Below are 13,623 nucleotides of genomic sequence, written 5' to 3'. Positions count from 1 at the left end.
AAAATAATTCTCTGTATTTTGCTTCTTTTTTGAAGCAATACCACCATACCTTTCTCACGGAAAATCTTTCCTGAGTGAAATTAATAGTGTATTGATCATTTCTGATGGCTTTCATTTTGCCACTACAATTACTCAAGGATAAAGATTTTAGGAATTGCCTAGTCTTCCAATTTGTCCCTGCAGCTGCAACAACCACAACAATCATTAATAAGAACAAAATAATAACAATAATAATAATAAAAAATAATAGTTACCTTAATCATATTCATGATAAAGATGATGAAAGGAACACACATACAAACAAACAAATATGCACACACAAACACAGACACGAAAAAAAAAATCACTTTGTAGTATATAATCAGATACAGCCTGAATTCAGGCAGACAAATCTGTTGTGACAAACAGTAATATAATACAGTACAACATGTCTCAGAGGAAAGGGAGCTGACAGCTCTGTTACCTTCTTTGTTCAGTCTGTATCCCTCACAGGCAACAGAGAGAGATATGAAGCAGAACTCCAATCAACACAGATCAAGACTCACCCCCTCAAACAAGGCAACCTTCACCGAACTAAGACCCAAGCCATGAACGACGACCTTAAGGACATCAGCCAACAGATTTGTTAAACTCCCAATTCAAGAAAAAACAACAAAGATTGATTTGAATACTTATACAGCACCTTTCCTCAGTCAGAGACCAAGCTCTAAGCGCTTTATAATGTACATGGAGTCATCTGCACAACAGGCTGCCTACCTGGGTGGAGCCGACTGACAGCTGCCTTTTGCAAACACACACACACACACACACACACTCTCTCTCTCTCTCTCTCTCATAATAGAGTGGACTGTATGATAAAATTTTGCCAGGGACAATTCTCATGTTGCCATGGGTGCTTTTATGCATGTTAAGTGCATGCTGCACACTGGATCTTGGTTCAACACCTCCTCTGAACCACTGGTGTCCAGACCATCACTCAAGGTCTAGTCAGAGAGGGAGAAAATTCCGAGAGATCCCATGCACCCCGATTCACTAGGTTCTCTTGCTTCATAGGTTACCACTAGGCTACAAGACTGTATCAAGATACCATTCAGAACCCAGGAACTAGGCCACACCACTCCATGATCATTCAGAACCCAAGAACTAGGCCACACCACTCCATGTATCAAGATATCATTCAGAACCCCAGAACTAGGCCACACCACTCCATGTATCAAGATATCATTCAGAACCCCAGAACTTGGCCACACCACTCCATGTATCAAGATATCATTCAGACCTCAGGAACTAGGCCACACCACTCCATGTATCAAGATATCATTCAGAATCCCAGAACTAGGCCACACCACTCGGCACAACAGCCGAGTTATTTAATCGTTGGACTTTCAATCTGAGGGTCCCAGGTTTGAATCTCGGAAGCTACGCCGGGTGGGAAAAGGGTGGAGATTTTTCCGATCTCCCACATCAACGTATGTGCAGACCCACTAGTGCCTGAACCCTCTTTGTGTGTATGCACATATAAAAGATCAAATACACGCATTAAAGATCCTGTAATCCATATCAGCGTTTGGTAGGTTCTGGAAACAAGAACATGCCCAGCATGCACACCCCAGAAAAATGGAGTATGGCTGTCTACACGGTGGGGTAAATAAACAAAATGGTCATACACATAAAATGTTATATGTCTGTCTGAGTGTGCATGGTATGTGTGTGTAACTGAAATCTGATCGAATGACACAGGAAACGAATGATGAGCACCCAATGGCAGTAATTAGTCGGCTCCATTCAGGTAGGCAACCTGTTGTGCAAATGACTCCGGGTTTGTAAAGCGCTTAGAGCTTGGTCTCCAACCGAGGACAGGCACCTGTGTAAGTATCCATATCATTCATTCATTCAAACAAGACCAGTCCCAAGTCGTTCAGAATCTGGTGATCCGAAGTCATCACTGACCTTCTCATGTGGAGGAACCTGGCGTGCTGTCCCTGTGGCCTGGCGGTCACAAACTCCCGTGCCCAGGCCTCCAGTCTGCTGGCCAGGTCCAGCTGGTCAGGGGTCATGATGTTGTTGAGGGTCAGGAAGTGCTTCTCCAGCCGGTTGATGAGCGGGATGGGGAACTTGTCGTACACCGCCTGCTTCTCCGCCACCACGATCAGTCTGCAGCCACAGGGAACACAGGGGGAGGTGCGGGTGGGGGTGGGGGTAGGGTAAGGACATCTCATTATATGTGGTATGTCTGGAGGGAGAGGACCTTGAACTGTGGGGTGTGTTTTAATGGTGTGTGTGAGTGGCGCGTGTGGGGTCTGTTGGGATAGATGTGTGTGTGGGTGGGGTGAGAACATTTCATTTCCTGTGGTATAATTGGAGGGAGAGAAACTTAAGTTAAGGGGGATGTGTGTTAAGGATGTGTGTGGGGGGAGGGGTGGCATATGTGGGTCTGTACGGACAGATGTGTGTGTGGGAGCGGTGGCTAGGAATGGGTTATTTTGGGGGTAGGGGGGTGGAGAACAGGGGGTGGGTGGTGTGTGTGTGGGGGGGGGAGAACATCTCAATTTCTGTGGTATATTTGGAGGGTGAGAAACGTAAATCGAGGATGGTGTGTGTTAAGGATGTGTGTGAGTGGTGTGTGTGGGTCTGTAGGGATAGATGTGTGAGTGGTGTGTGTGGGTCTACAAGGATAGATTGTGTGGGAGGGGTGGCTGGGATCAGGGTATTTGGGGGTGGGGGTGGAGAACAGGGGTGAGGTGGTGTGTGTGAGGGTGGAGTGTGAAAACATCTTATTTTCTGTGGAATATTTGAAGGGAGAGAAACTTAAATTGAGGGGTGGGGGGTGTTAAGGGTGTGTGTGTGGGGTAGGTGGGGGGAATCAGGTGGGAACATCTTATTTCCTGATATATTTGGAGGGAGAGAAACTTAAATTGTGGGGGGTGCGGAGGGGGGTTGTTAAGGGTGTGTGTGAGAGAGGTGGGAGACGAGGGGGAGGGAGAACATCTTATTTCCTGTGGTATATTTGGAGGGAGAGAAACTTAAACTGACGGGGTGGGGTGGGGTGGGGGTGGGTTAAAGGTGTGTGTGTTGGGGCATATATGGGTCTGTAGGAATAGATGTGTGTGCGTGTGTGTGTGTGCAGGGGGGCGGGGAGGGGCTGGGAAAGGGGTATTGGGGGGAGGGGGGAGGGAGGGAGTGGGGGTAGGGTGGTGTGTGTGTGTGCATGTGTGTACATGTGAGTCAGTGTGTCTACACAAGCATGCATGCTTGCAAATTTAGGTATGCATGCAATCAAGCATTTTTGCATATTACACACACACACACACACACACACACATATTCTATGCATTTTCTCCTACTTCCTACAAGTAAGAGATACAAAAAAAGGGGTAACAGTTTTCAAACACATTAACACTGAACATACAAACACACACACACAGACTAACCTGAACTGGCGATGCACTTTGCATTTGACACGGTGAGTTCCCAGGCCCAAGTCCACGAAGCGATCTGATCCCAGCGTGGCATAGTACTGCGAAAACATGGCAATATTACTTGTAAACATGAGACACAGCATGGAAGCGTCTGACTTGGCTGCTTCACGACAGGCTCAACAGCCGAGTGGTTAAAGCGTTGGACTTTCAATCTGAGGGTCACAGTTTCAAATCACTGTCACAGCACCTGGTGGGTTATGGGTGGAGATTTTTCAGATCTCCCAGGTCAACATATATGCAGACCTGTTAGTGCCTGAACCTCCTTCGTGTGTATACGCATGCAGAAGATCGAATACGCACATTACAAATCCTGTAATCCATGTTAGCCTTTGGTTGGTTATGGAAACAAGAACATACCCAGATTCAAAGGACAGACAGACATGCGGACAGACAGACAGACATGCGGACAGACATACAGACAAACAGACATATGGACGGACTGACATGCATTACATGACATGACACTGTTGCATCCAGTATGGCCGACTGAATAAAAATTAAACCACGTTAAACACAATTCTCTGTCACATCTTAAAAAAAAAAAGAAAAAAGAAAAAGAAAAGAAAAGAAAACGCTACAAAGATACAGTTCATGACATATCATAGGAGGCTAACAAGAGATTAAACGCACACGCATGCACGCACACACACACACACACACAACACACACATATCTTTCTGTCTGTGTCTCTCTCTCTATGAATACACACACACAGAGACACACACACGTGTGTGTGCCTGTGTGTGTGTGTATGTCTGTGTGTGTGTGTGTATTCATGGAGACACAGACAGAAAGATGTAGATAGATTGACAGACAGACACACAGAGATAGATATATAAGAGAGACAGACAGATAGATAGATGTGAGACAGACAGATAGATAGATGCATTATATATATAAAATATATATGTATATATATGAGTTACCTGGTTGAGGGCGTCGTACAGACTCTCATACAGGTTCTCCAGGTTCAGAAGGATGACAGTCTGTCCCGTCTCCATGCACACCTTGATGCGGTTGATGTTCCGACAAATCTGGATGATTTACACTCTCGTTAGACGAGCTGTCTACAAGATATCTCAGGCATCTGAGGAGAGGCGCCTTCAGGACCTCAACTACAAGCGTCAACCCCACAAAGAGAGGAGACAAGACCCATCACCTGCTATTGCTGTCTGTCAGTCCCACAAACAGAAGAGACGAGACCCATCATCTGCTATTGCTGTCTGTCAGTCCCACAAAGAGAAGAGACGAGACCAATCATCTGCTATTGCTGTCTGTCAGTCCCACAAAGAGAGGAGACGAGACGAGACCCATCATTTGCTATTGCTGTCTGTCAGTCCCACAAAGACAAGACCCATCATCTGCTATTGCTGTCTGTCAGTCCCACAAAGAGAGGAGATGAGACTGTGTCATCTGCAGCCGCCTTTGTGCACCTAGGCTGCATTCTATTCTCAGAAGTCACTGACACCTTCATCATTCACAACGGCCTTCTGTAACGAAAGCTGTCTATTTTCATTTAATCCACAAACTGACGACAGATGTTCCAGATTAACCCTGCTGACAAGTATGTTCATCGGTGAAGTGAAGGCTGTTGTCTCACTGTGATGAAGCTGAAACTCGCAGGTCAGTCAGTCAGTCAGTCAGTCACTGTTCTTTATTCAGACTTAGTCTCTTGGGATTGGATTACTTTTGTTCAAAACAAAACATTCAGCAAAAATCAGTCACACCCTCTCATAATTACAAACAAGAAAAAGTAGTGATCAGTAACAACACATAAGGTCCATGCTGCGCTGATCTCGTTCCATTTAGGTTTAGAAGTGCAGGGGTTAAGACAACCAGCCAACCAAAAAACCTAAACCCTCACTGATCTCCCCTCTCCCACCCCTTCCTCTTTGAGATGGGGGGTGGGGGGGGGGGTGAGAGGTGTGGGGGAGGGATGTGTGAGAACAGGAAACAACCACGCTCACAGATTGTAAAAGTTTTAAACCAGATCTCTGGAACACATTTCAGGAAAATGAACCAGCAAACTGTGCAGAAATTGTGGCACATCCACATGCATGCACACACTCACAACACACACATGACACACACACAACACAACACACAAACACATACACACACACCATATCTGAGAAAAATGACATGAATTAATCCCTACACATTCATTTTCACAGTTTGGATGAAAAGGACACAGTAAGATTTTTCACCTGGGTGTACTCCTGGTCCTTGGGAAAGCTGCTGCCAAAAATAGGAACCACACGCCGGTCTGCCAGCAGGTTCTCTGACAGGATGCTCAGGCCTCCGTAGTTCTCCGTCAGCAGCAGCAAGTATCGGGTCTCCCTGCAACGTTGACACATGTCCCACAATTATAATCCATCAATGCTGCCACATGTCCCACAATCATAATCCATCAATGCTGCCACATGTCCTACAATTATAATCCATCAATGTTGTCACATGTCCCACAATTATAATCCATCAATGCTGTCACATGTCCCACAATTATAATCCATCAATGCTGTCACATGTCCCACAATTATAATCCATCAATGCTGTCACATGTCCCACAATTATAATCCATCAATGCTGTCACATGTCCCACAATTATAATCCATCAATGGTGACACATGTCCCACAACCATAATCCATCAATGGTGACACATGTCCCACAATTATAATCCATCAATGGTGACACATGTCCCACAATTATAATCCATCAATGCTGTCACATGTCCCACAATTATAATCCATCAATGGTGACACATGTCCCACAATTATAATCCATCAATGCTGTCACATGTCCCACAATCACACCACTGCAATGTTGTCCCATGTCCCATCAGTGTGTGTAAATTTCAACAACAAAAATATGGATAATTTCATCATCCCACTGTATGATAACATAAGAAGGGAGGAAGGAAGTTTTAAATTTTGTCCCCAACTAACTCGTTATGTTACTAATCAGTTTGGAAGTTTTCAGTTCATGAATTCTAACATTTGTTTTTTGGCGATTTTATTTCTTACCCATACAAATGGGTCGTCTGTGGGAGCTAACTGGCATTACTAAGTGAGTTAAAACAATCTGATTGACTGATTGACTGAGTAATAGGATTGAGATCAGTCGTTTCATGGCAGGTGAGAGGTACTGACCCTCCCATGTCGTCTCCACTGAGAGCGGCCTTGATGAGCCCTGAGGGAGTGCAGTCTGGGTCACCAGGTCGAGGCTGAAACAACAACAACAAAAAACCCATAACGTCTCCGATAAAATGGCAGAGAACATTCCTGCAGCACTCTGAGACTCCAAGAGCACGGCTAAAGCAAACATTTACACAGTACTGAAACAGAACGCCATCACTGTCAAGATATAAAAAAACAAAATTAAATCAAACCATGCCGCTGATGGCGCAGCCTAACACAATGGGACCATTTCAGGGCTGAGTACCTACCTGTCAGTTCTTAAAACCAGCAAGAGAAATAATGAAAAAGAAACACTGTGAAAAAAGCTCAAATAGTCTGACGCATGCATCTGTCCTGTTGTTTCCTGTACTGATGCACAACCTGATCACTGATCCACACATGTGAGGTGCTGAGAGTCCATGACATGGGGAGTCTGCTCCATACACATGTGATATCAGAGCCATTACTCCAGGAGTCTGCTCCATATATGTGTGATATCAGAGCCATTACTCCAGGAGTCTGCTCCATATACGTATGATATCAGAACCATTACTCCAGGAGTCTGCTCCATATACATGTGATATCAGAGCCATTACTCCAGGAGTCTGCTCCATACACATGTGATATCAGAGCCATTACTCCAGGAGTCTGCTCCATATACGTATGATATCAGAACCATTACTCCAGGAGTCTGCTCCATATACGTGTGATATCAGAGCCATTACTCCAGGAGTCTGCTCCATATACGTATGATATCAGAACCATTACTCCAGGAGTCTGCTCCATATACGTATGATATCAGAACCATTACTCCAGGAGTCTGCTCCATATACGTATGATATCAGAACCATTAATCCAGGAGTCTGCTCCATATACGTATGATATCAGAACCATTACTCCAGGAGTCTGCTCCATATACGTGTGATATCAGAACCATTACTCCAGGAGTCTGCTCCATATACATGTGATATCAGAGCCATTACTCCAGGAGTCTGCTCCATATACGTGTGATATCAGAGCCATTACTCCAGGAGTCTGCTCCATGTACATGTGATATCAGAGCCATTACTCCAGGAGTCTGCTCCATATACGTATGATACTAGAGCCATTACATGAGGAGTTGCGCCATACAAATATGATATATCATTATTATCATCAAAATGTAATAATGGTTGTCCCTTAGCCTCAATGAAGGCATGACTCTGTAGCTAGGAAAGCACTCAACAAGTATCCAATATCATTATTAATATTATTATTATTACAGAGGAATTAATCATTAATAAATACAATCACAACGCCCAGGCACAGACACAGTTTCCGTCACCCACCTTCTCTGCACACAGACTGGAGGGCAGCAGCTTTCTGAACGACTCCACAGGGTCAATGGTGTCAAGGCCGCCAAAGTTTCGCCGGATCGCGGCGATCAGCTGTCGCTGGGAGGGGCGACACTTGGACTCGGCAGCAAACGAGTACACCATCTTCACCAAGCTACACAGCGAGAAGAGGAAGGTGTCAGAATGGTTAACTCACTCGGGACGACAAGTTTTCTCCCTTGCTTTTCCCCACAGACGGCCCATTTGTAAGGGTTTGGAAAAAAATTACAAAAAATACAAAATACTGTGTAAAAAAATAAAACTTTCAGAACTGGTTTATTACGTGCTGAGCTATTATATATAAAAAAAATCAAATTTCTCATCTCATTTTTACAGTTTTGCCATATGTAGAAAATACTGCCAATTTTTCACCCCGAATCACCATACCCATGCTCGCTTTCTGCATTAATTTCGCTTTCTTCTTCGTCATCATCCACCTCTTCAATGGCCGACCCTTCAGTTTGTAGCATTTCAAGTACTTCGGCAACCCAAAAACATTGCCATCACTGCCTTGTTCGCATCACAACATTTTGAGAAGAGCCCGCTTTGCTGACAGGCTGGCACGCGAGCAGACGACCGGTCAGTGACTTTGTCAGCGTGTGTGCGAGACAGGCCACACATCATAGACTAACCAATCATACTGTTCGATTGTGGAGTGACCCAGAATAGCGCACTCTGCTTGGCTAATCACAAAATCACGTGTACAGCGCATGATGGAATTTTACTTTCAGAGAATGCTATTCCATTCCTTCGTCCGAAACCGAATACGTTTTGTGAAGGAATGCGTGAGCATTCCTTCGTCCAGAAAGAGTTAAGATGCTCAACTGCCAACACAGAGTCTATGAGGGTCTGGCTTCCAGTCCTGCCCTCACCCTTTCTCACCAGTTTGACTGGAAAATCGACGGGCGCAATAGCCGAATGGTTAAAGCGTTGGACTTTCAATCTGAGGGTCCCGGGTTCGAATCACGGTGACGGCGCCTGGTGGGTAAAGGGTGGAGATTTTTACGATCTCCCAGGTCAACATATGTGCAGACCTGCTTGTGCCTGAACCCCCTTCATGTGTATATGCAAGCAGAAGATCAAATACACACGTTAAAGATCCTGTAATCCATGTCAGCGTTCAGTGGGTTATAGAAACAAGAACATACCCAGCATGCACACCCCCGAAAACGGAGTATGGCTGCCAACATGGCGGGGTAAAAACGGTCATACACGTAAAAGCCCACTTGTGTGCATACAAGTGAACGCAGAAGAAGAAGAAGACTGGAAAATCGAACTGAGCATCTAGTCATTCGGATGAGACGATAAACCAAGGGCCTGTGTGCAGCAAGAACTTGGCACACTGAAAAAGTGCCCAAAGCAATGAGAGTGTTGTCCTCTGGCAAAATTTTGTCAAAGGAATCCACTCTAATAGGCTCACAAATATATACATGCATGCACTCAAGGCCTGACTAAGCGTGTTGGGTTGTGCTGCTGGTCAGGCATCTGCTTAGCAGATGTGGTGTAGCCTATATGTATTTGTCTGAACACAGTGACACCTCCTTGAGAAACTGAAACTGATACAAACCCAAACAAGATCCAGTTCCCTTTTCTTTTATTTAAAAGAAAAAAGTGTGTATGTGCACTTGGGAGATGGGGGAGGGGGCACACGGGAAGAGGTGGTGGGAGGACTGAAGTGACAGAGCGGTGGGAAAGGAAGAGCTTCAAAGGACTGGGCTGACTAACAGTTTCTTCTTCTTCTTCTTCTTCTTCTGCGTTCGTGGGCTGCAACTCCCACGTTCACTCGCATGTACACGAGTGGGCTTTTACGTGCATGACCGTTTTTACCCCGCCATGTAGGCAGCCATACTCCACTTTCGGGGGTGTGCATGCTGGGTATGTTCTTGTTTCCATAACCCACCGAACGCCGACATGGATTACAGGATCTTTAACGTGCGTATCTGATCTTCTGCATGCATTTACACACGAAGGGGGTTCAGGCACTAGCAGGTCTGCACAAATGTTGACCTGGGAGATCGTAAAAATCTCCACCTTTTACCCACCAGGCACCGTCACCGTGATTCGAACCCGGGACCCTCAGATTGAAAGTCCAACGCTTTAACCACTCGGCTATTGCGCCTGTCGCTGACTAACAGTGAACTATAAAAGAAATTTTTTTTCCTAAAATTACATTTATCTAACATACTTACCGTGACCCACCAGTGCAGACTTCGGCAGGGAGTCCGATTCCTGTCCTGTGCAAACTACTATCTGCCTATGCGGAGAAAACGAAAGTAGCTACGGCTGATAACCTCCCGGAAGTAGAACTATAGCAGGAATTGTAACAATAAATTAAACAACCCTATAACAGTATAAAGTATGCGTATAATAATAATAATAAAAAAACTACATGATCAATCAAAGGTTGATACCAACTGGACTTTGCTTCAAGCAATCAGAATTTTTTTAAGTAATGAATTATTATTCAAAACATCTCATAAGGACAAATATATGTTTGTATATGTGTGTGTATGCTGCAACAGGGACTTCGCATTAGAAATCTTCATCCAAAAGACTAGCACCCAGACCACTACACTTAAGATCTAGTGGATGGGGTGTGTGTGGAAGGGGGTGTGGGGGGTTCTGCACACGGAATCTGAACCCATGAACACTCACTTTCTAGTCAAGTGCATTACTGCTACGCCACCGCTCCCCACTGTCTATGTAGCACAGTGTTCATTTGAAGAGATACAAACCCCTGTCAAGTGTTTGTAGAAACAATCAGGGAATTTGATAGGAACATTTTGAATTTGGTGGCAACACGGTCTCTGAGCCACATCAGCAAACGTACATTTTATCTACGAGGCATGCAAACACTACTGGAGGCTGTTTGCTACATGAGGTCTGTTTTCCACTCACTTATTGGTGCTCTGTTTATACTTCCTCAGGAGGTCACCTAAGACACTGTAGCAAGTGTTAGCCAATGACTTGATGCATTCTGGGTAATGCTACAACAGGAAAGCATAAGACCATGCAATATAGTTGAAAATGAACTTGTCGAAACAATTTTGACATTGGCATAACGTTGGAACAAACTGCGATGGAGTGTAACAAAATACAGCAGTTGGCATCTCTGCATTCAGCTCACCTGTAGAAGTCCCGCAGTCCGAAGAACTCTCGTTTCAGCTTGGCCTCTTTGAAGATGTTGAGGTAAGCTTTGGCCAGGTCTGGGATCAGTTCGTTCACGTTGTGCAGGGCCAGCTCGTCCTGGGTGGTACAGATACCCCTGGAACACCGTGACGGTGATTAAGGTGATGATGATGATTTGAGTGCTTACACAGCACCTATCCTCAGTGACCAAGCGCTTTACAAACCTGGAGTCATTCGCACAACAGGCTGCCTACCAGGGTAGAGGTGACTGACAACTTTCATTTGGGCACTCATCATTCATTTCCAGTGTCATTCAATCAGGTTTCAGTTACATACACATGCACACTCATACAGAAATGTAACATTTTTCCTGTATGATCATTTTGTTTATTTACCCTGCCATGTAGGCAGCCATATTCCATTTTCAGGCTGCGCATGCTGGGTATGTGCTTGTTTCCATAACCCACTGAACGCTGACATGGATTACAGAATGTTTAATGTGCAAATTTGATCTTCTGTGTGCATATACACACTAAGGGGCTTCAGGTACTAACAGGTTTGCACATATGCTGACCTGAGAGATCAGAAAAATCTCCACCCTGTACCCATCAGGTGCCGTTACCGAGATTCAAAACCGGGACCCTCAAATTGAAAGCCCAATGCTTTAATCACTGGACTTACATGGAGTGATAAAGTAAAAACACCCATCAGATCTATCCCATTCAAGTTATAATGCTATCATCAGTGTGGCAGCTGAAATTAGGAGGCAAGACTGCCCTGGCTCTAAAGTGCTGCAGCCTTGTGGGCTAGTAACTGGCCTTTGGGGAACCATCCCAACACCAACTGCCCCAAAAACCCTTTTGGCCAAGACAATGGGGATGTAACTTGGGCAACACACTCTCCACAATAATGAAATTCTAGCCCAGATAGTCCGGACAGCAGACGCCTCCTCTGCTGTTCTGGAGGTCATAGTTGGACACGGCAGACTATCATACATACCTAGACATTACTTGTATGATCATCATCAGGTTTGTATCTAGAGAGGACACTGACCTGGCTGTCTCAATGAGTTCGTCTTCGTCAGGGACATCACGCTGCACCAGAATGCCTCGGTTCATCTTGGCGGGGTCCAGGGCCCAGTTAGAAATACCAATGAACGCCACCTGCACAGCAAATCCCAGTCACTCAGGGGGACACCATTCTGAGTGAATGTGCATCTTAAGTCATAATTCCATGCTTTTTTTTTCTTTTTCTTTTTGACAACTGGTAAATGATAAATGAACTGGATTAAAAAAAAAATCTGGAGATGGAATTTCTCAAACAAAACTGAAGTATGTGATTTGTCTGAGCTATACCATGCACCATTCTTCTGATAGCTCTGGCAAATAACTAAAATAATACTAATAACAATAACAATAATAATATCTTTTTTAATAATAATAATAATATTAAAGTAATTTCTAAAAAAAAAAATTTTTTCAAGCATTAAAAAAAAAAAAATCATAATCAAAATAATCATAACAATAATATTTTTTTCAAATATCATGTTTCCATATAAAGGATGCTCAACTGCACTGCACAATGTGAAATCTGACAAGTAAAACATTCATTCAAATACAAGAAAAAATTATCAGGCATAACCCTCCATAGAAAAATGGGCACTTTATACATGTTCAGCACATGATTAAGCTATGAAATACCACCTTGGAATTACACTATTGAATATGTATTGCTCTGCTTATAATGTGCAGCTGTGGACTTGTCAGTATTTAGAACATAATTATGTGTGTACCCCATACTTTCTGATAAAATAAAATATATAAATATCTGATATAAAAAAAAATATAAATTTTGTATCGGAAACCTTTGTCTGAATAAAAATTGTGGAAAAAAAAAAGCAAAAATAAGTCACCTTTTTGCTGTCGTCAGGCACTTCATCACCCGGGCAACCGTCTTCCAACAGAGGATGGAGAGTCTGAGGAAAAGAGTTATTACAATGAGACTGTGATGTGTATCGGGTGAAGTTTGAGGAGTAAGTGATTACAATGAGACTGTGATGTGCATCGGGTGAAGTTTGAGGAATAAGTGATTACAATGAGACTGTGATGTGCATCGGGTGAAGTTTGAGGAATAAGAGATTACAATGAGACTGTGATGTGTATCGGGTGAAGTTTGAGGAATAAGAGATTACAATGAGACTGTGATGTGTATCGGGTGAAGTTTGAGGAATAAGAGATTACAATGAGAATGTGGAGTGTATCGGGTGAAGCCTGAGGAATAAGAGATTACAATGAGACTGTGATGTGTATCGGGTGAAGTTTGATGAATAAGATATTACAATGAGACTGTAAGGCGCATAGAACAAGTCTGAGGAATAAGAGATTACAATGAGACTGTGATGTGTATCGGGTGAAGTTTGAGGAATAAGAGATTACAATGAGACTGTGAAGTGTATCGGGTGAAGT

General features: G+C 44.0%; 1 protein-coding gene across 1 annotated transcript in view; it reads right to left on the bottom strand.

Moving 5' to 3' along the window:
• LOC143298074 (E3 ubiquitin-protein ligase rnf213-alpha-like) overlaps positions 1-13,623 on the bottom strand; it is a 168,958-nt gene that overhangs the window by 74,319 nt on the left and 81,016 nt on the right. The window contains exons 50-58 of the mRNA XM_076610754.1: positions 13,071-13,133; positions 12,212-12,321; positions 11,157-11,294; positions 7,985-8,144; positions 6,630-6,703; positions 5,687-5,819; positions 4,406-4,513; positions 3,432-3,517; positions 1,951-2,154 (exon numbers count right to left, since the gene is read on the bottom strand). Of these exons, the coding sequence (XP_076466869.1) occupies positions 1,951-2,154; positions 3,432-3,517; positions 4,406-4,513; positions 5,687-5,819; positions 6,630-6,703; positions 7,985-8,144; positions 11,157-11,294; positions 12,212-12,321; positions 13,071-13,133 (1,076 nt within the window). The remainder of the gene's footprint in view (positions 1-1,950; positions 2,155-3,431; positions 3,518-4,405; positions 4,514-5,686; positions 5,820-6,629; positions 6,704-7,984; positions 8,145-11,156; positions 11,295-12,211; positions 12,322-13,070; positions 13,134-13,623) is intronic.

The sequence above is a fragment of the Babylonia areolata genome, chromosome 23 (genome assembly GCF_041734735.1).
Source record: "Babylonia areolata isolate BAREFJ2019XMU chromosome 23, ASM4173473v1, whole genome shotgun sequence".
In the NCBI taxonomy this organism is placed as follows: Eukaryota; Metazoa; Mollusca; class Gastropoda; order Neogastropoda; family Buccinidae; genus Babylonia; species Babylonia areolata.
Note: the sequence above shows the minus strand (reverse complement) of the source record. Positions and strands in the feature narration are given on the sequence as shown.